At 47.3% G+C, this 22,767-nt stretch overlaps 1 protein-coding gene across 1 annotated transcript in view; it reads left to right on the top strand.

Moving 5' to 3' along the window:
• The window catches only part of tnfaip8l1 (tumor necrosis factor, alpha-induced protein 8-like 1), a 14,716-nt gene extending 7,903 nt beyond the window's left edge, over positions 1-6,813 (top strand). Inside the window, exons 2-3 of the mRNA XM_056276326.1 lie at positions 991-1,270; positions 3,988-6,813. Coding sequence (XP_056132301.1) covers positions 999-1,270; positions 3,988-4,276 — 561 coding nt within the window. The 5' untranslated portion in view covers positions 991-998 and the 3' untranslated portion in view covers positions 4,277-6,813. The remainder of the gene's footprint in view (positions 1-990; positions 1,271-3,987) is intronic.
• Positions 6,814-22,767: the final 15,954 nt, after the last annotated feature.

Genomic DNA, 22,767 nt, shown 5'->3' with positions numbered 1-22,767 from the left:
AGGTGATCTGTGAAGGGTGGAGAGCGACATTGTATGAAAAGAAAGAGTCTATTGCCATTATTATCATTAGGGCACAAACTTTGTCAACTTGATCAGCCGAGTGTATTGAGACATGGCCCCTTGAAATGAGGTGGGTGTGTGAAGCCAGCTCTTCTCTTTTGAGAGGCGAAATGGAGGGGATGTGAAAGCCTGCACCCATCTGACCCTGCTATTTATGAGCTGCCATCATGAGTACAGCCCTCCTCTTTCCCCGTCACCCTGCTTTGGCAGGTGGGCATGAGTGCACACACGTTGATGCACACGCACACACCCAGAGGGCATATTCGTAAATCAACAAACAAACGTGCAGTGGCTGAGATGGCACCACTGTCTGTTGCCGCCTCCCTTTCCACACGTGCAATTTCCCACAGACAGATAGATGTACACCTTGCTCCTCAACAGATGAGACATAACTATCATATTTTTTGCTTTTACACAGTCATGCTGTAAGTTCCTTTATCGCATACATGCCACCTACAACGACAAGTGTTGTTGTTTTTTTTTTTTCTAGAAGTATCTCTAGTGGGTTCAAAGCCTGTGTATTGTTGGGACTAATTTGACAGCTGCCATGGTTCATTATACAATAAAGGAGACAGTGGGTGGTTTGCTACTTGTAATGCTTGCAATAACCGTACGTAATATATGCTTTCAGTTTAATGTAACTGGCTCTGCTCTCCCTCGTCTAGATTCCCAAATCTAAAATGATATACCTAATCTGATAGAGGGAATAGATGTGATTATTGCTGGCTCCATTTCAAATCCTGACAGTCAAATGCATTTGATTGACTCATGTCATTTCAGTTGGATACTTGAGTTAGAGAAACAATTAGTTGAGTCACTTATTTCACAACAGTTACCTTCTCCTTTCCCCTCTTCCCTCCACTTTGACTCGCTCATCTCTTAAACACTTCATCCCCCCCCCCACCACGTTTATTTCCTTTATCACTCCAGACCTGAACATGGACTCCTTCAGCACCAAGAGCTTAGCCATGCAGGCACAGAAGAAGCTGATGAGCAAGATGGCCACCAAGAGTGTGGCCAACCTTTTCATCGACGACACCAGCAGTGAGGTGCTGGATGAGCTTTATCGCGTCACCAAGGAATATACCCGCAACCGCAAAGAGTCCCAGAAAATCATCAAGAACCTCATCAAGATGGTGGTGAAGCTTGGGGTCCTCTACAGGAACAACCAGTTCAATGGGGAGGAGCTGGTCCTGGTCGAGAGCTTCAGGTGAGGGGTTGGGATCATTGTAGGCAGTTATATAAGAAGATTTTGAAACATCATGCAATATATATAAAATTGCGGTCCTGAAGATCTTTGTTTTTGCTTAACTTACCAACATTGATGGTGATGCATGGTAATTACTACTGTGTTGTTTTAGCCCTCCCAATCTCAAGAGATCCCAACGAAATGAAACAGAGTGGCTGCAATTCTGTTGCCAGGTACTTTCCTCATTGCTGAACAAAATAACCAAGTTGAACCTGGGTGTTATCTACTGATCCTGGTAAAGGTCATCTATGAGCTTGTTCTTCCGTATCTGCCGCAATACTTTTGTTTCTTCAGACTTGCCACCACCTGCCATTTTCTTTTGAATTTGGCTGCAATGCTGAAAACATAAAATGCTGTGTCATGTATTTTTCACAGGCAAGTTGTCCCCAACAGTAATCATTAAAATGAGCATATACAAAAGTGCTCATGATCTGGATACATGTGGCGTTAAGCCTTTTTTTAAAAAAAAGTGATTTATAGAAACTACTGAAAATGATGTTTGTTTGCATGTAAAATCTTCAGGATTGCAACTTTATAATATTTTAAGTAAAATTTCTCATAAGGTATAAAAAGACCCAGTGAAACACCATGAAGCAAGTCCTCATTTAGAGCACCAAGTGCAGAATAAATGCACACAGTGACCAGGAAAAAGGAAACCCTGCCCCCGCAGAAGTGGGTGCTCCCTTTGCATTTGCATATGTGTTGCTATATAAACAGATACACGGAACAGCAAATCCATTTCCACACTTGCCTTGCATGTGAACAGATTATTGAGAATGGGCGTGATCTAATCGACTTTGAAAATGGCATGATCAAGGCTGCCCGGAGGGCTGGTTTGAGTGTCGGCAAGACTGTAGAGTTGCAGGGCTTTCCGAAGGCAGCAGTCTCAAAGGTGTAAAATGATTGGGACCAGAACACGAGACACCTCATCAAAATGTTTGCTATTTGGGAGGCGGCCCTTGGCATGGCATGGTTAGAGCTGTACAGGCGGGTGGGGGTGGGGGGTGGGGTGTAACAGTTTAATGCCAGAGCATACTTTAATGCTGTAGCAGACCAAGTTCATCCATTCATGGCCATCATGTAACCCCAAGGGGATGGGTACTTTCAACAACATATGGCTCCATGTTATAGCACAAGGATCATCCAGGAATGGTGAAATGACATTAACCACCTGGCCACCACAATCCCCTGATGTCAGTCCCATTGAACACTCTTGGGTTGAATTCAGACACAGCATCTGCAGAAGGGAGCATCCACCCATCAACCCTGAGCAGTTGTATGTAGCACTGAAGTTTGCTCAACTTTAGCACTGGGATGCTACAGGACTCTTTTGAACGTGAGTCACTGCCATGATATGTGGCAGCTGTTATCTGGGCCAGAGGTTGTCCATTGCAACACTGAACAGGGGTTTCTATTTTTTTCTGGTTACTGAGTGTATATTTTAAATAAATTTTTTGTGTTTGGAGCAAAGACATTGAAATGGAAATTTACCCCTAAGTCATATTTAGCATTACATAAGTGAAATGAGCATGAGAGAGACTGTGAAACTGATTCCAAGTGTTGGAAAAGGGCAATTCGATCTGCGTTATGTCATTGAGAATGACAACATCAGTGACATAGAAGTTTGTTTAATTTTCTGAACAAAAATTATGTGGTAGAACGGCGTCAGGATGTAGTGGTCTATTCCATTGTCTACCAACACGGGGGTCGCCGGTTTGAATCCCTGTGTTACCTCCATTTGGTCAGGCATCCCTACAGACACAATTGGCTGTGTCTGCAGGTGGGAAGCCAGATGTGGGTATTTGCCCTGTTCACTGCACTAGCGCCTCCTCTGGTCAGTCAGGGCACCTGTTCGGGGGAGGAGGGGGAACCTGGGGGGAATAGCATGATCCTCCCAAGCGCTACGTCCCCCTGGCGAAACTCCTCACTGTCAGGTGAAAGAGAAGCGGTTGGTGACTTCACATGTATTGCAGGGGGCATGTGGTAGTCTGCAGCCCTCCCAGGATCAGCAGAGGGGTTGGAGCAATGACCAGGACGGCTCAGAAAAGTGGGGTAATTGGCCGGGTACAATTTGGGAGAAAATTGGGGAAATATCCCCCAAAAAAAATAGAATTATGTGATAGCAATTTACTTTCTCCACACGGATTCAGACAGCACTAGAACGAACTGTCTGCTACACATCTTGAAAAATTGACTTAAAGTGGGGTAGATGGCAACAGAGAAGGGCAGATGTCTGTTACTGAAGGCCTCACTTTAGGTTCTCAGTTGTTCAGCCACAAATTTAACCAACAGCGGAGCGAGAGACACCGAGTCTTATGGCATATTTGCCACTTAGAAGTTAAGAGCCTCACTGCTTTGAACCACTGGCTCCATCAGCTCCAACTAAAAGCCACAGGGCTGCAACCGAGCCCATAGGCGCCAAGGTTGTGAAGGGGAAAGAGCAAGAGAATAGACCAGAGTGCAATTAAATCTTACACTGTAGTCATATAATGTGTAATATATCCACATGTTGTTAACTTCATGTTCCGTAAAATTATGTGTTTCAACATGTAGAAGACAAATAAGTTTACAGTTTGCAAAAAGAGGGGTTTCGTTTTCATTTCAATGTCTCTTTTGGTCATACAGGCCCAGTCAGCATGCAAAACTATTTATCTCTGCTCCCCACTTCCCACTCACAGGAAGAAGGTCCACAATCTGGCCATGACAGCAGTGAGTTTCCACCAGATAGAGTTCACCTTTGACCGCCGTGTCATGAGCGCCATTTTGAACGAGTGCCGTGAACTGCTCCATCAGGCCATCAACCGCCATTTGACAGCCAAGAGCCACTCGCGTGTCAATCACGTCTTCAACCACTTCGCCGACTGTGACTTCTTGGTGGCTCTCTACGGGCCCACCGAGGTTTACCGTGCCCACCTGCAGAGGATCATTGATGGAGTCAACAAGATGCTGGATGACGGGAATCTTTGACCTCTGACCTTTCATCTGTTGGCCTGCCCTTGGCTTTGCCACCAGGCACCTTTTGCCTTTAGTTGCCCATCATACCTCCCATTATGGCTTTCCCCTCCCTTTTTTATTTTAAAAAGACAAACAACATGGACATCTTTTTGTTGTACATTTGTACTTTATTGGCAATTGTGGGTTTGTTTTGGTTTTTTGTTTTTTGTTTTTTTCGTGTGTGTGTGTGCATAACTGACTCATCTATAACACTGAAATCCTCCTGGCTAGTTAGTCCAAAGTCTGTTTCTCCTTTAAACCTTCTCTTTTTTTATTTAACTGTATACAAAAATTACAGGATCTTTTTTCAAGTGAATGTAGAGCTTCATGCCCTTATCGGTAGTTTCTGGAGACGAAACCTTGACAGCTGTGCCTGGAAACTGTGTTTTTCACTTTTTAGTCCAAGGGCACTGCACTTGCTCTCTTACTTAATCAAAAAGGCATGAGTCCAGCCACAGGCCTTCAGTCATATCACCATTAGGTTCCTCTAATGGATGCGAGTGGTTTGGGGATCACCAGAAGAGGAAATAAAACGAATTTCCATCTTTCAAAATCTACCCAAGGACATAAAGAAGGGATTGTGATGCTAAAAGCAGTAATGCACTCAATACTGAACAAGCGCTGTACTGTCTCGCAATAATGAAACCATGTTAGCCATAGCAGTCGAATAATCCTGCTTAGCTCTGCATTTGTAAATCTCGCCCTCATGCACTGAGCACACCGACGTACACATAGCCTATAGAGGCCAGTGTTCTGATGTGAACACAACATACCACAAACCTAGTTTTCTCTGTAATAGTTTTTGTTTTATGACCTCCATAACAAAGGCAGACTATTTGGGTCATGGGGGGGCCGTAAACGTGAAGGAATTTGATTGTGCTGTGTATCATGATTGTCTCCATGCTGACTCAGAAGTCTCAACGGCTGTAACCTCATCAGAGCTTTTTCTGAAACCGCCACAAAGATCAACTTCAACTATTTGTGTCTATAATTGTCTCATAATCACTGCAGGGAATGGATGTGCTGAGGCACCCTGTACAAAAGGTTGCCACAGAATTTTATAGGGCAGCAGCGGCGGTGGTGGTGGTGGAGTACATCCAGGAGGGATGGATGTCATAACAGATGTGAGTTAGGGTTTCAGCTGGGGTCAGTTGCGTTTTAGATTTATCAGCCTTGCCTCTGGTTTAACTGAAAAGGACTAAAACTCTGGCACAAATTCTGATAGATCTGAACTAAAAAGACTCCCCGTGAGCCACCAGATGAAATGCTGGATGGGAACACTGGTGGAGGGGTTGGATGCAGAAAGGAGAGCTTTATCATTCTGTTTTGGACAGATCATAGCAATGCAGCTCTGTGCCTCTGACAAGGGCCAGGCGGGCACAGTATAGAGATTAGAGCAGAGACAAAAACAGTACCTGATTGTACTCGTGCTTGGCAATTATAGCTTGCCATTCGGGGCCGGTGATGGCCCCAGCCCTGTCTCTGTCGAGCCGCCAGTCCACTCCATTTCTACACACAGCAGCCCCGCGTTATGGGATGGAGATAACTATCTCTGTCTGTGGGATGCAAGTCCTTTAATGGACTGAAGTATGAAGGATATTGTGTCTCTCATGAAGAATATGGATTGTTACTATTATCCCACCTACCCTCCATATAATAGGTGCCCCTTCTTTTTGTCTATGTATTTTTCCATCACTGAGTCTGTCTGGGAGATTGTTTTGAGCTGCGGCCTCATTTGGTATTCTGTGTGTGTGTGTGTGTGTGTGTGTGTGTGTGTGTGTGTGTGTGTGTGTGTGTGTGTTCGCACATGCACGTGTGTGTACATGCACACGTGCATGTGTACCTGTGAGAGAATTGGAAATGGAGCTGCGTAATAAGCACTGTGCTTTTCCAGGCACAATCGCGGAAACTAAAACTTTATCCACAGCAGCTCTGCCAAAGACGAGGAGGACTGATGTTTTTCTCAGCAATCCTGAACACAATCTGACCAAATTGAGGCGTATTGCTGCACGAGATAATTGCGACCAGAGTGACTGATGGATGTTGTTGGTTCAGAATTTAGTCCTCTTTTAAATCACCCTGTAATTCTCTCTAGTTGTCCCTCGCTTGATTTCCTGTTTTGTTTGAACCAGTTGACTTTGGCTTTGACATTGTGAGAGGCTTAGATGTGAACGCTTTTACCCAATTCCCTGAAACGGTTTAATTTAAATGTGTTTCAAATGTGATTCTCTGCAATTTTCCCCCACGACTCAGGGCTAGTTCAAATCTGCCGTGGCTAAAATCCATGAAAACACCATGATGGAAAGATTAGAAACCTCCACAACAGCGCCTCTTACTTTACTTAAGCTCTCCAAAGCAGCATACTTTTTCATTTTTGCATTTTTACCATATTGATTGTGATACAGTATATATTTTTATTTCCATTCATGTACATATGATTGTTTTTTGTGTACTTTAAATTGTGTATCAACGTGACAATTATAATACAGTTTACTCTATTTAAATGATTAAATTCCCTGTGGTTTTCTGTGTCCTTTATCACGGCAGCAGGCCCCCTCCTGTTAGCAAGGCGGATGTTGGTATTTGCAGACGAGATCGGGGCTTAATCTGACCATGTCTGACTTGAATGTAGTCGGCCAAATCCCTTCCTCCTGCTCCCGGCAGTGTAAGGGGAATATCAAACTAAACACAAGCTGACTGACAAACAACCCAAACAGTCTAAGGCCCGGGTCATTTCTCTGCACTTTGCTTCCAGACTTTAATTTGGAGGTGCAGCCAAGGGGATACGGCCGGGTCAAAGGTAAAACAGGATATTAGTAAGAAGGAAATTAAGCTTCTTGCTTCCTGTTTTGGAAGTTTATTCATTTAACTTGGTCACGGTTGGATTTTTCATGCATGCAGTGTGAGCGAGGGAATAACTCGTCTCGGTTTGCCTCTGAAAGCCGGAAATGAGTATAAATTTGTGTTTGCGTTGACGGTTTTTGATGGTTTTCCAACGGGTTTGCTCAGTCTTTAACATGTCTGAAGATGCTTTCTGCAGTGCGTTTGAAAAGCTGCTGCACTACCAAGAGCCAAATTATCTCCTAATAGGGAATATTTCAACAAACTTTCTTCTTTTTTTCTTTTTCTTTTTTCTTTTTTTAATGGCAGGGCCCCAGGGTTCAATGGACCAAAGCGTGCACAGTATGTCCTGGCCTGATGGAGGATGAAAGTATAGCTTATGGCTTATGACAGATCATATGTCATAATGCCTCTCCATATACCTCCTCTGGCCCCTCTTAGTGGGCGGTCAGTTCTGAACCTCGATAGTCTGAACTGAATTTAAATGATTCAATATTCCTCTTCTCCCCCCCCCCCCTTCTCCTTTTGGGATCGTGGCACAAGTTAAAGTCCATGATGTTAATAGAAAAACCGAGGGAAGGAGGTTAGAATAGAAAATAGAAAATACTTTATTGTCTAATTTTTGCATATAAAAGGCTGACATTTGTCTTTGGCTTGCATGTGCACAAAAAAACAAAAACAAAACCCTGCTATTAAAAACGCATCATATCACATCCAGACAGACGGGACACATCAAAACACGTTTGCATGCAAACACTATAGAAGCTACATTACAGGAGCACCAGGTACGCAATGGTGAGGACTGAATCGGGGTTAAATAAATAGACATAAGGTGTGGTGTGCTGAGGTAGCGGGGTGGCTTCAAACACTGGCTGTCCTTGCTGATGGAGATATTTCATGGTAACAGGAACAAACGATGTTCTACAGATGTCTTTCTTTGCACTGTGCCTTTGCCCTGAGGACAATAGCTGAAGGTGGTGACTGCGGTTTTCTAAGGTTCTGCCACCTACGCGTTGGACTGCTTTGCCGTGGCGATGGCACAGCTGGGTTTGATTGCAGCCTGCTTTTGTGCTCCCCAGTTTAACTATTTTGAAAGGGCTTTGTCTTGCGTTTGACACACAACCATGCCACAATGTTAAATTGTGAGATTACCAGGTGGCGTTCCGGGTTTGAGTGTTTTCTCAAAACTCTTTCTGAAAATCGAAATTTCAAAACAACAGCCGCAACTCGGTTATTGGAGTGGATTTGATATTAATGAGGGATCTAATTTTTGGTGTGAAGGCTGGCTTCCATTGGGGCATAATTATCATTTGTACATACTGAAGTGACTCCAAAGAGCTCTCCTGCATCCTAAGAAGGAGTGAGCTGAACGGATGAATGGCCCCAAAGGAATCATTATTCATTCCACTCATGTTCGATCACAAATTACCAAGTTATCACTGATGGTGCAGACTGCTAAACTAACCTCTACTTAGCTGAGCTGAGCTCCAGGAAAGAGGCATCGAGCACATACAGTAAGTACATTTTGGTCGGAGTCTTGCACAGAAAAGAAATGACTAACCAATGATTCTTCTGGGAACACACAACGTTCTTTGCTGGCCTATGCACACTGCAAACTATGCTGGCAAGGATGAATTCAGCAGCAGTTTCACAGTCCATTGCAGATAGAGTAGAAGCAGTTGGTATGAGTGCAAAACACAACCTGGTCTGGCTGTCACCATGGGCACAGCCACAACCATGGTCATCCAGTTTCTTCTTCTGTGTTGTGCTGTGTATGGCCTTGTATCCAAGTGGCAGACTACACTACACACTCCAAATATATCAAGCCTGTCTCTCATTTTTATCACTGAGGTCCTCCATAGTGTGTTTAAATGAGTAAAAGATGCTGCCAAAGCCAGAACAGTATGGAATAAGACAAAGGGAAAAAATGATCAGTGATTCTGCTTTCCTATATGATAATAGTCAAGGCAAGTCAATTTTATTTGTATAGCCCATTATCACAAATTACAAATTTGCCTCAGTGGGCTTTACAGAAATATAACATCCTGTACCCTGTTCCCCTTACCCTCACATCAGATAAGAAACAGCTCCCTGAAAAAAAACTTTAACAGGGAAAAAAAATAGGAAGAAACCTCAGGGAGAGCAACAGAGGAGGGATCTCTCCCAAGACGGACAGATGTGCAATTGATGTTGTGTTTTCACAATTTACACAATACAACACTGAAACAGGATAACAGAATTATAATGGACTTATAAAATATATGAAGACTATGATGAGGAGGATGCCAAGCAGTGTCCAGACACCACCGGAACAGCCCAGGACCCGAGCCATGCGACCAGCATCATCATGTAGACCTGACAGGAGGACAGACTACACATGCACACAGGGGAGACTCACATCACACCATTCACATTCACAGGAGAAGAGACAAGAAAAGACATTAGCCACACGTCATAGTGAGGGAAGGATACAACATTAAAACAGGATAACAAAATTATATGGATTTATAAGATATCTAAAAAGAAAATGTGATGAGGGTGATGCCAGGCAGTGTCCAGATGTTGGTAACCACCTTCACCATGGAGACCTGGGAGGAGGATAGACTGCACATACACACAGAAGACTCACATCACACCATTCACACACACACAAAGAGAAAGGAGAAGATATCATTCAGAGGGAGAGAAAAGACGTGAGAGAAGAGAACAGTTTGCAATAGTCAATCTATATGCTCTAATCTCATCGGCAGAACAGCGCTTGGTAAATTCATGAGACAGAAATCAACTCGCCATGCAGTACAGGTTGTGAAGTACTCAATTTAAAGGCAACTAATTGTAGGCTAAGGCAAAAAGATGAGTTTTAAGTCTGGATTTAAAGGACTCAACAGACTCTGATTGTCTGATGGCAGCAGGCAGGTTATTCCACAAGAACGGGGCCCAATAGGAAAAGGCCCTGCCACCAGCTGACTTCTTTTAACCTTGGGTACACACAGGAGGCCTGTATTTTGAGAGCAGAGAGCTCGAGATGGACTGTATGGTTTAAGGAGATCAGACAGGTATGAAGGGGAAAGCCCATTTAGGTATTTATAAGTCAGCAGAAGCACCTTGAAGTCTGATCTAACATGGATAGGAAGCACATGAAGGAGGCAAGAATTGGTGTAATATGGTCAAATGTTCTAGTTTTAGTTAGGATTCTAGCTGCAGTATTTTGAACCATCTGAAGACTTTTAGTACTAGCATGTGGCAGACCTGAAAACAGAACATTACAGTAATTATTATTATTATTATTATCATTATTGTGTTATTATTATCCATTCATTAGCCAAACAGCTTATCCTGCTCTCAGGGTTGCAGGATGCTGAAAGCCTATCCCAGTAGTCACTGAGCGGCAGGCGGGGAGACACCCAGGACAGGCCGCCCGTCCATCACAGGGCCGACACATTCACACCGAAGGACAATTTAGTATGGCCAATTCACTTGACCTACATGTCTTTGGACTATGGGAGGAAAACCAGAGCACCCAGAGGAAAGCCATGCAGACACGGGGAGAACATGCAAACTCCACACAGAGGACAACCCGGGACGACTCCGAAAGTTGGACTACCCTGGGGCTCAAACCCAGGACCTTCTTGCTGTGAGGCGACCGCACTAACCACTGCATCACCGTGCCACCCTATTATTATACATTCATTCGTTCATTCATCATCAGCCACTTCTCCGGGGTCAGGTCACGGTGGAAGCATGCTAAGTAGGGCACTCCAGACATGCCTCTCCCCAGCAATGCCCTCCAGCTCCTCTTGGGGGATCCCAAGGCATTCCCAGGCCAGATTGGACATGTAGTCCCTCCAGCAAGTTCTGGGTCTACCCTGGGGTCTCCTCCCAGTTGGCCATGCCCAGTAAACCTCCAAAGGAAGGCACCCAGGAGGCATCCTAATAAGATGCACGGACCATCTCAACTGGCTCATTTCGATGCGAAGGAGCAGCAGCTCTACTCCAAGCTTACTCCGGATGTCCGAGCTCCTCACCCTATCTCTAAGGCTGAGCCCAGACACCCTACAAAGGAAACTCATTTCAGCCACTTGTATCCGCGATCTCACCCTTTTGGTCACTACCCAAAGCTCATGACCATAGGTGAGGTTGGAATGAAGATTGGCTGGTAAATTGAGAGCTTTACCTTCCGGCTCAGCTCCTTCTTCTCCACAATGGTCTGGTACAACGTCCGCATTACTGCTGATGTTGCACCAATCTGCCTGTCAATCTCCCGCTCTATCCTACCCTCACTCGTGAACAAGACCCCGAGATATTTGAACTCCTTCACTTGAGGCAACAACTCATCCCCTAGGTAGAGAACCATGGCCTCAGACTTGGAGGTGCTGACTCTCATCCCAGCCATTTCACACTCAGCTACAAACTGCTCCAGTGTGCGCTGGAGGTCGTGTTCTGATGAAGCCAACAAAATCACATCATCTGTTAAGAGCAGAGATGCAATTCTGAGGTTTTCAAAACGGACACACTCCTCACCTTGGCTGTGCCTTGAGATCCTGTCCGTGAATATCACAACAGAATCAGAGACAAGGGACAACTTTGGCGGAGTCCGACACCCACCGAAAACGTGTTTGACTTTGTGCCAAGAATACGGACACAGCTCTCACTTTGGTTATACAAAGACCGGATGGCTTGTAACAACTGCCCCAGTACTTCATACTCCTGCAGTACCCCCCACAGAGTGCCCCGGGGTACACGGTCGTAAGCCTTCTCCAAGTCCACAAAACACATGTAGACTGGCTGGTAAAACTCCCATGCCCCCCTCAGCACTTCCGCAAAGATAAATAGCTGATCTGTTGTCCCACGGCCAGGACGGAATCCGCATTGTTCCTCCTGGATCTGAGGCTCGACAATCGGTCAGAGCCTCCTTTCAAGCACCCTAGAGTAGACTTTCCCAGGGAGGCTGAGCAATGTCATGCCCCAACAATTGGAGCACACCCTCCAGACCCCTTTTTGAATATGGGAACCACCACCCCAGTCTGCCACTCCACAGGTACTGTCCCTGACGTCTACGCGACACTGAAGAGGCATGTCAACCAAGACAGCCCAACAATGTCCAGAGCCTTCAGCATCTCAGGGCAAATCTCATCCACATCTGGCGCCTTGCCACCGAGGAGCTTTTATACTTTTCCCTGGCAGAGACCTCTGCCAGGGATATGGGTGGGGCTTCCCCTGAGTCTTCAGACTCTACCTCCTCCACTGAAGACGTGTTAGTCAGGTTCAGGAGCTCCTTAAAGTGTTCTTTCCACCGCTCAACAACATCCCCAGTCCGGGTCAACAGTTCCCCTTCCCGGCTGAACATGGCCTGAGTCAAGCCCTGCTTCCCCTTCCTGAGTCACCAGATGGTTTGCCAGAACTTCCTTGAGGCCAACTGAAAGTCCTCCTCCATAGCCTCGCTGAATTCCTCCCACACCCAAGTTTTTACTTCTGTGACTGCCGAAGTGGCAGCCCTTCTGGCCTCCCAGTACGTGTCTGCTGCTTCAGGAGACCCCTGGGCCAACCAAGTCCGAAAGGCCTCCTTCTTCAGCCTGATGGCTTCCCTCACCACTGGTGTCCACCAACAGGTTCTTAGGTTGCCACCTCGACAGGTACCGATGACCTTATGACCACAGCTCCTGCCGGCCACATCTACAATAGAGGCTTTGAACATGGCCCACTCAGACTCCATGTCCCCAGCCTCCCTCAGGATACATGAGAACTTCTTCCAGAGGTGGGAGTTGAAGACCTCATGGACAGGGGCCTCGTCCAGATATTCCCAGTTCACTCTCACTACACGTTTGGGTTTGCCAGGTCTGTCCAGCAGCCTTCCCCGCCATCTGATCCAATTCACCACCAGCTGGTGATCAGTTGACATCTCTTTTCCTCTCTTCACCAGAGTGTCCAAAACATATGGCTGCAGATCTGATGATACGACCACAAAGTCTATCATCGATCTTCGGCCTAAGGTGTTCTGGTACCAAGTACACTTATGAACTACCTTATGTTCGAACATGGTGTTTGTTATTGCCAATCCATGACTTGCACAGAAGTCCAATAACAAGACACCACTCAGGTTCAGATCGGGGAGGCCGTTCCTCCCAATCACGCCCCTCCAGGTTTCTCCATCATTGCCCATGAGAGCATTGAAGTCCCCCTGCAGAACTAGAGTCCCGAGGCGGAGCCCTATCCAGGACACCACCCAGAGACTCCAAGAAGGCCGGACACTCCAAACTGCTATTCGGTGCATAAGCACACACAACAGTCAGAGCCTTTCCCCCAGCAACTCAGTCATATAAAGGCAACCCTCTCATTCCCTGGGGAGAACTCCAACATGGAGGCGCTCAACCGGGGACTTGTGAGTATCCCCACACCCGCCTGGCGCCTGTCACCTTGCCCAACTCCAGAAAAGTAATGAGTCCAGCCCCTCTTCAGGTGTTTGGTACTAGAGCCCATGCTATGTGAGGAGGTGAGCCCAACTATATCTAGTTGGTACCGCTCCACCTCTCGCACCAGCTCAGGCTCCTTCCCCACCAGAGAGGTGACATTCCATGTCCCGAGGACTAATCTGCGATGTCGGAAGTCGGCACACCCCGGTCCCCGCCTTTGCGTGCCGCCCGGCCTACATTACACCCTACCCCAATGCTCATCCCCACGTGTGGTGGGTCCATGGGTTGGACCCACCACACCCTATTACAAATTTGTATTATTATTACTATTATTATTATTATTATTATTATCATTATCCTTATCCATGTACCGCGACCCGACATGTTTGAAATAAATCATCATTCATTCATTTATCAAGTCTGGATGAAACAAATGCATGTTTTAAGAGTCTTTGCATCGGCCATGGACAGGAAAGATCGAATTTTAGCTATGTTACATAAGTGAAAAAAGGCAGTCTTGGTGATTTCTTTAATGTCCTTATCAAAGGAAAGGCTGGGATCAAACGTAAAGCCAAGATTTTTGGCTGCCACACTTTGTGAAATCACGGAGTTGTCGATTGTTATTGTTACTTGATCAAATTGGTGTCTGTATCTAGCAGGGCCAACGCCCAGCATTTCAGTTTTATCCGAATTTAAAAGCAGGAAATTTAGTGACATCCAATTTTTCACAGAAGCCAAGCAGGCCTCTAAATTAGTCATTTGAGTATGATCATCAGCCCTTATAGGCACATAAAGCTGAGTATCATCAGCATAGCAATGGAAATTTCTTCCACGGCTGCATATAATTTGCCTCTTTCCAAAAAAAAAGAAGAAAAAAATCAGCATATATTACAACAACTAATCCTTACTTATAGGTTTATTCTTATATATGTCCTCAGTGGAGTAGTTCATGTACCTGAAAGGGCGTACAGTGAGTTATTCTGTGTGAACACCTGATAGCCACCAAGCTGGCCAATGTGAAACACGTCTGTCACATGTACCAGTGAGACGGGTCTGATATGTTTCCTTTCATTGGGGTTTCTCATTTCTATGGAAATTCTTGTGTTGAGGCCAGCATCCCGATCCCACATTACAACTCTGTTTTGTAAATCTGATTAAAATGTGTGCTCAGTGAGGTGAAAAGAGAAGGCAGTTTACCTAAGGCCTACGCTGAACTTTCAAACAGTTGCAAGTTTTATTTATTTTTTCTTAACACCAGTCTCATGTAGGTGAGACGCCTTAGCGAAGCCGAACGGGCACCCCTGATTATACATTGCTTTGCTTTTGTAGTCCCTCCACATCGTTACTCATCCTGTATGCTTAAAGGTGCTCTCCCCTCTGGCACCACCACAGCTATGACAGTCGACTTGAAAGTTAGGAGTCTTTCAAAACTCTTTTTTTGTCTTCCTTTCTTCCTCCTCTTTCTCTGTCTCTTGCTCCATCTTGGTGTCCCCACATCTCTCCTCCCCTCCATCGCTCTCTCTCTCTCTCTCTCTCTGTCTATCCATCTTATCTTTCAGCCCATCTGTCTCTTTCTCTCTCTCCCCCTCTGTCTATCCACCTTATCTTTCAGCCCATCTGTCTCTTTCTCTGTCTCCTGCTTACTGTCCTCAGAGAACACCTGATTGACACATTATTCAAGGATAAAATGCATTGTACGTGGGGAATTTAAAGTTATATGTATCCAGGTTAAAATTAATGTTTTTATTTTATTTTGTTTGAGTATGAAATATCACCAAATCCTGTCTGTGTGCTGTTATTTGTGTTTACTACATTTTATGTTATGTCATTATTTACTTTTATGTGTTTTACAACGACCGTCATATACGTGTACTGTCGCTTTAAGAGAGAGGTCTTATGGGTACACGGAAGACGGAACGCGGGAGAGGCCATTTTTGTTTTGTGGGAGGAGGCTCAAGCAGCGATCGAGCCGAGCGACGCGTGTTTCTTACCGTAGGACAGTTTTGCTGGTTGAGGAGAACGTAACCTTGAGTATCCCTGTAAGAAGATACTGCAAGCTGTGGGATAAAATACTTGTTTATCCTTTCTTACATCGGAGTCCCGTGGACGGTTTCTTCTTCTAACGCACACGACTGAAGTCCGGGCAGTGGTTGAACTTCGACCCCCACGTCCGTAAGAAACACCGCTCCCGCTGGAGGACTGGACGTTTGTCGAAGGGTTTGAAACCAAAATAAATGGCAAGGTGAGCCAAATAGAGTCCTATGTGTCCCCGCTCCTTCCTTGATCATGATGATGATGATGATGATGAGAGACTGAGGGCCCCCCACAACACCTGGGACCCCACCGAAAATAGAACACAACGCAGAGCTGATGATGGAAGTGACGGGCATGCAGCAGGCTGACCAGCAAAGAACAGCATAGGACTGCCCCCGTTACATTGGTGCCGTGACCCTCCTGGATCCTGAGAGTGACATCAGTTGCTCGCCGCGGGAGGCTGCTGTCGTCATCAAGCCCCAGACGTCCTCAGGTATTTCTATAGACTCTACGCTCATGTTACAGTGGACTGGAGTTGAGCTGTGTGGACACTGGACAGTCATAGCTGTGGTTACCATGGACTGGGCTTGTGAACAGGACATTTGTATATACTGAAGGAAGAAAAACACACGAAAAAAAAAGGAAAAAAAAAAGTTAATGTTGATGTGATTGAAGGACTCGTGTGAATAATCTATTGATGTAAACTACTGGATATGTGCATATGTGATTAATCTATTGGTGAATTTGTTGATTGTGTGTGATTGTTTCAATCGCTTAGTGATTTCTAGATTCAATTATTTAAATGAATTGAGCTTTTCACTTTTTTATTTTATTTTTTATTTTTTCTGAGTGTTAGAGGTAGGAACATGGCAGAGGGTGGTTTGTACGTAGGTGGGGGTAACATTGCTGATCAGGATCTTTTGGATCGCCAGTGTGCTATGGAGAGGGGGTACCAGTTAGATGTGGGTGGGGGTTTACGGCTAGGTGTAGGTAGGAGTTTCGGGCAGCTCTTAGAGGGCGGGGAACCAGACACCAGAGCACCAGGACCTAGAGACCCGACCACATTTGGCACTCCTCAGTTCACCTCCACACGCTACGTAGAACGGGCCAGGCCAGGTATCAGCGAAGGGGCTGTGCTAGGTAACAGCGAGCAGCCAGTGGGTGAGTTAGCAATGCTCATTACTCAGTTAGCAGAGAAGATAGGAGAGTCAATCACTGCTAAGCTGCAGGAAACACAAATGCTTAGAAACACACACACAGACAGTGCTAGGTCTGCTGAACAGTGTTCGGAGACAGTGCCTACTGTTAGAGTAGTAATGCAGACAGATGCTAGGGAGCCTCCTATTTTCAGGGGCGATAGCTCTGATAAGTTTACAGTTCATGAGTGGGAGAGCCTTATGACATTGTATTTGACGAAGCGAGCCATTCCAGTTAGTGAGCAGTCACATGAGATTCTAGCTAAGCTTATGGGGAAAGCAAGGGACGTGGTGAGGATAAAGCTGCGCAACACATCTGTCGACCACATAGCGAACCCCCACATTATTTTTGATGTACTGAAGCAACACTTTAGTGACTTCACATACTCGAGCACGCCCCTGGCGGACTTTTACAGTACGCTGCCCAAGCCAGGTGAGGACGCTATGGAGTATTGGATTAGGCTTAATAAGACAGTGGAGGTGGCTGACGAATGCTTGAAGTGGCAGGGCCGTAGTATTGAAGAGCCAAGCCACGAGGTAAGCATGATGTTTATCAAACACTGTCCAGATCAGTCTCTTGCCAATGTTTTTAAGTTCAAGTCCGCAGGGAAATGGTCTGCTAGCGAGATCCAGGAGAGGCTTGATGAGCACATGCTGGAGAGGAAGTCCCGTGTTGCTGCAGGTGGACAACGTGAAGCAGGCGCGGTAGAGCATAGGTTCCATTCACAGGTTCATGTCCCTGTAGTCGACATGGCTCCCGACTTGAACACGACCGTGCCGGTGGTGCCATCTCCCGTCCCGGCTCATGCGTCATCTCCTATACCATTTTTTGCAAGGTCTCCTACACCGTCTCCCGCACCGTCTCCCGCACCTGTCTCTGGCGGTGATGACTATATGAGGAGTTTGGTGAGCTTGCTAGACCGTTTGGTCACAATGCAGACTCAGGTTCCAGTTAGCGCTGCAGTCCGGACACCGACGCTGACTCAACCGCCAGCTAACGCCGTAGGGCGGGTGCCAGACACACCACAGAGGTTGTGCAGGATTTGTAAGTCTCCGGATCACTCCACATTTTCCCACTGCAGCCGGGAGAACCGATGTATAAACTGTTTGTCTCCTGGTCATTGGAAGAGGGACTGTCCTCACCCTCAGCCGCCCAACCAGCTCCGTTCTCAGCCTGGTGGAAGAGCTGGTCGTCAGTCTCGTCCGTTAAACTACTAAACCCACACCTAGAGAGGGATGGTGTGGGTAAAGTAGATGTATCCCTCACTGATGTCTCCGACCTGGCTCACTTGTATGAAGACAAGTGTGCCAAAGCACCTCAGGGTTCACGTATGGTCATTCAGGCGACACAGAGGATTCAGGCTTTCAGTGACTTGTTCTATGCTCCTGTTCTTGTCAACCAGAGTGTGCAGCTTAATGGCATGTTGGATACTGGCTCTATGTCATGCAGTATCAGTGAAAATGCAGTAGAGAAGCTCCGCTCTGGGGGTGTTTTACCTGAGAAGCAGCAGCCTGAAGAGAACATTGTCTTGATTGGCTGCGGTGGTCTGGAGACTAGGCCTGATGGTTTTTATGACCTCAACATGCAGCTTTATGGTGTTTCCTTTGTCATACCCACTCTGGTCGTGCCCGGTCAGCCTGATGATCTGATAGTCGGCACAAACGTCATTAAACATGTGGCCCATGTACTCAAGAGTGGTACTGAGTACTGGGACATCGCGTCCGGACAGGAACATCCGTCTAGTCCTGACGTTGAACAGTTCTTGTCCATGTTCACGAATGTAGAGCGCTGGAGGGGTGGTGCAGTTCCTGAGAAGATAGGTACTGTTAAGCTCACCCAGGCCGTGACACTCTTACCGAGGCACGAGCACTTAGTCTGGGGCAGACTTCCTGCTAAGGTGCCTATGTCAGCTGGAAGCACTGTTGTTGTGGAGCCGACAGACTCCAAGGCCATGCCACGCAGTGTACTCGTAGGTCGACTTGTCACACCGCTCTGGGGTGATAGGTGGGTACCCATGACTGTTGTCAATCCATCTGACAAAGCCATCACGCTGAAAAGGAACTGCAAGTTGGCTGATGTGTTTCCATGCTTGGCGATTGAGGACTTTAATGTTTTCCAGGGACTGCAATCAGTTGCAGGGAGGCATGAGTCCAACGCCACAGATAGTGCCTGTCCGCCTGTCCAGCCGGCTAGGAGTTTGTCAGAGCTCGGACTCAGTGACATTGACCTCAGCTCCTGTCAGGTTAGTGAGGCATGCAAGTCCCAGCTCACTCAGCTGCTCACCGAGTACCATGACATCTTCTCCAGGGACTCTCTGGACTGTGGCGAGGTCACAGGATACACACATCGCATCCATCTGGTGGATGAGCGCCCCTTTCGCTTGCCCTACAGGAGGGTTCCCCCAGCCCACTATCAGAAGTTGAGACAGGTTCTCACTGATATGGAGGAGAAAGGGATTATCCGGAAGTCCTCGAGCGCATACGCTTCACCGCTGGTTATGGTGTGGAAGAAGGATGGCGGGCTTCGGATCTGCACTGATTTCAGATGGCTGAATGCTCGGACCTTGAAAGACGCTCATCCCTTGCCACACCAGTCGGACTGTCTTGCCGCGCTGGGTGGTAACTGCCTCTTTAGTACGATGGACCTCACCTCTGGCTTCTTCAACATCCCAATGCATGAAGATGACAAGAAATACACTGCTTTCACGACTCCCCTTGGGTTGCATGAATACAATCGCATGCCACAGGGCCTTTGTAATAGCCCTGGAGCCTTCATGAGAATGATGATTGGGATCTTTGGGGACCTGAACTTCACGAAGCTTTTGTGCTATCTTGATGATCTTCTTGTCTTCGCGCCGTCAGAGGTTGAGGCTCTGTCGAGGCTCCGCACTGTGTTTCAGAGGTTGAGGGAGAACAACTTGAAACTGGCTCCGAAAAAGTGTCATCTGCTGCAGAAGCGGGTGCGGTTTTTGGGCCACGTGGTTGATGGCGGAGGTGTGTCTGTCGATCCCTCCAAAGTAGAGGTCATCTCCAACATGACAGTGCAGGATCTCATGGAAGGTGATGGGTGCACGCCTTCTGTTCGTAGGATCAAATCTTTCCTTGGTATGGTATTTTACTACCAGCATTTCCTCCCGAACTGCTCCTCCGTGGCTAAGCCCCTGTTCGCCCTTACAGCTGGACAAAAGAGGAGGGGGAGGTCAGCTAAGGATAAGAAGCCCCATGGCAGCTTCCGTAAGCTTACCTCCGCAGACTGGACGGTGGAATGTGGGGAAGCATTTGATCTGTTGAAGACGATGTTACTGGAGTGTGTGGTGCTTGCCCATCCAGACTTTGAGGTGCCTTTCATTTTGTCGGTCGATGCGTCTTTGGACGGACTCGGCGCGGTGCTGTCTCAAGTGCCCCGAGGAGAGTCCAAGGCCAGACCTGTTGGTTTTGCAAGCAAGTCCCTCAGTGCCTCACAGCGGAAGTATCCAGCTCATAGACTGGAGTTCATGGCGCTGAAGTGGAGTGTTTGTGAAAAGTTCAGCCACTGGCTGAAGGGTCAAAGCTTCACCGTTTGGACAGATAATAATCCGCTGACTTATCTCCTAACGAAGCCGAAGCTTGACGCGTGTGAGATCCGCTGGGTGTCTAAGTTGGCGTCTTATACTTTCGATCTCAAACACCTGCCAGGGAAGAAAAACGTGGTGGCGGATGCCTTGAGTCGCGACCCTTTTTCCAAGCCCGTCAGTCAGAGGCTACTTAGGGAGCCCTACCCGGCCCTTGTTCAGGAAGCCGACGGGGTTGAGGGGGACTCTGTGCAGGATGTTTTCAGACTCAGTTGCCAGTCCCAAACAGTGAGTAGTGCGCGATCTGGGTTTGCTGGTGATGCAGCTGAGGTCAGGGCTTTTTGTCAAGCCAAATGTGACTGGCCTGATGCATCAGTATTCACAGCACTCAGTTTGGTCCAGCACGTTCAGCATCTGTCGGGTGGTCAGGATACACTGCCAATGTTATCCACCGAGGAGCTCAGGTTGAGTCAGGAGCAGGACCCCTGCATCTCCAAGGTGTTGCCCTTTGTCGCTGTTCGGAAGCGGCCATCGAGACGTGAGAGGCATGGTGCTGACAAGAAGGTCCTCAGGCTGCTGAAACAGTGGGAGAAGTTGGAAGTCAATGATGGTGTCTTGTACAGGGTGACAAAGGACCCAGTGTCCAAGCAGAGGCGGTCTCAGTATGTTTTACCTCTGAGTCTGAAAGACAAGGCACTGTCTGGCGTCCACGATCACGCTGGTCATCAGGGCCAGGACCGTACTCTCTCTCTTGCAAGGCAGCGTTTTTATTGGCCTGACATGGAGAGGGATATCAGAGCATATGTCAGATGCTGTCGGAGATGTGTGTTTGGGAAGACCCCAGAGCCAGCTGCTTGCGCGCCCCTGGAGAGCATTAAAACCTCCGCACCGATGCAGCTTGTGTGTATGGATTTCTGGTCCGCTGAGGACAGTAAGCAGCGGTCCGTCGATGTCCTAGTGGTTACTGACCACTTCACTAAGCTTGCTCACGCGTTCCCCTGCGCCAATCAGACAGCGAAGCAGGTCGCCAAGAAACTCTGGGATCATGTATTCTGTGTTTACGGGTTTCCGGAGAGAATACATTCTGACCAGGGCACAAACTTTGAGAGCAACCTGATTGCAGAGCTTCTCAGGTTGGCGGGTGTAGCGAAGTCCCACACGACGGCCTACCATACTATGGGTAATGGCGGGACAGAGCGGTTTAATCGCACGAGGGGGAATATGCTCCGTTCCCTTCCGCTTCAGCAGAAGCAACAGTGGCCTCAGCAGATCCATTCTCTCACGCTCGCGTACAATGCCACTGTTCACGAGACCACGGGTTACGCACCTTTCTTCCTGATGTATGGGCGTGTCCCAAGACTGCCGGTGGATGTTATGTTCAGGCAGGTTTTGCATGACCCTCACGTTGTTGATTATGACTCTTATGCTTAGTCTCTGCTTTCCTGTCTAAGGAGTGCAATGGAGATCGCTCAGAAGCACTCCACGGCTGAGCAGCAGCATCAGGCGCGACAGTACAACAGACATGCCAAGGGCACTGTCCTGTCTGTCGGGGATCGTGTTTTGGTTGCGAACCAGAGTGAGCGAGGGAAGAGAAAGTTGGCTGACAAATGGGAGAACGGAGTGTACACGGTTGTCGGTGTCAACCCCAATATCCACGTCTACAAGATTCAGGATGCAGAGGGGCACACCAGGGTGGTGCACAGGAACCGTTTGTTGGAGGTCAACTTCTTGCCCCTTCCTGAGTTAGATCAGGGTGAGGAGTCCAGTACAACCAGTCAGTTGCTTGACTGCGCAGGGTCCGATGAGGAGGACAGTGCAGATGGCCTGACGGTCTCCGGGGATGCAGCGGGGCTAGCAGTCTCATCACTTGGAGACTCACCTAGATCTGAGTGGGCAGAAGCGGAAGAGTTCATTCCGTCTAGTCTGGTAGTCAGTCCTGTGGGGGCCACTGCTCAGTCTCCACCCAACACACACGCACCACACAACACACATGCACCACACATAGAGGCATCACACTCACTCGATGTAGGTGTTATATCTCACACTGATTCGCACACAGGGGCACCACCCTCACTCGATACAGATGTTGCAGCTCGCACTGTCTCACACACACAAGTAGAGAGCGATGGTCGGGTTAGGACACGCACAGGGAGGGTGGTGAGGTCAGTGAACAGGTTAATAGAATCTATGGCTCAGATGCCATTTCTACGGAGTGTGAGGGTTTGAACTTTGATGGAGGTTGGAGTCATTCAAACTAGTTTAATGTGAGTTATTAGGTGTCTATCAGACAGGGTTGTTTTGGGCCAAGTGCATGGTGTGGCGTATCAGGCGTCACATTGATCTAAGGGAATTCTGGACTTGATCAACCTCATTATTTTCTGGACCTCGTAACCGAGGTAGCTCCTAAGTTGACTGGAGGACTAGGTCCTTCT

The sequence above is a fragment of the Lampris incognitus genome, chromosome 3 (genome assembly GCF_029633865.1).
Source record: "Lampris incognitus isolate fLamInc1 chromosome 3, fLamInc1.hap2, whole genome shotgun sequence".
Lineage (NCBI taxonomy): Eukaryota > Metazoa > Chordata > Actinopteri > Lampriformes > Lampridae > Lampris > Lampris incognitus.
Note: the sequence above shows the minus strand (reverse complement) of the source record. Positions and strands in the feature narration are given on the sequence as shown.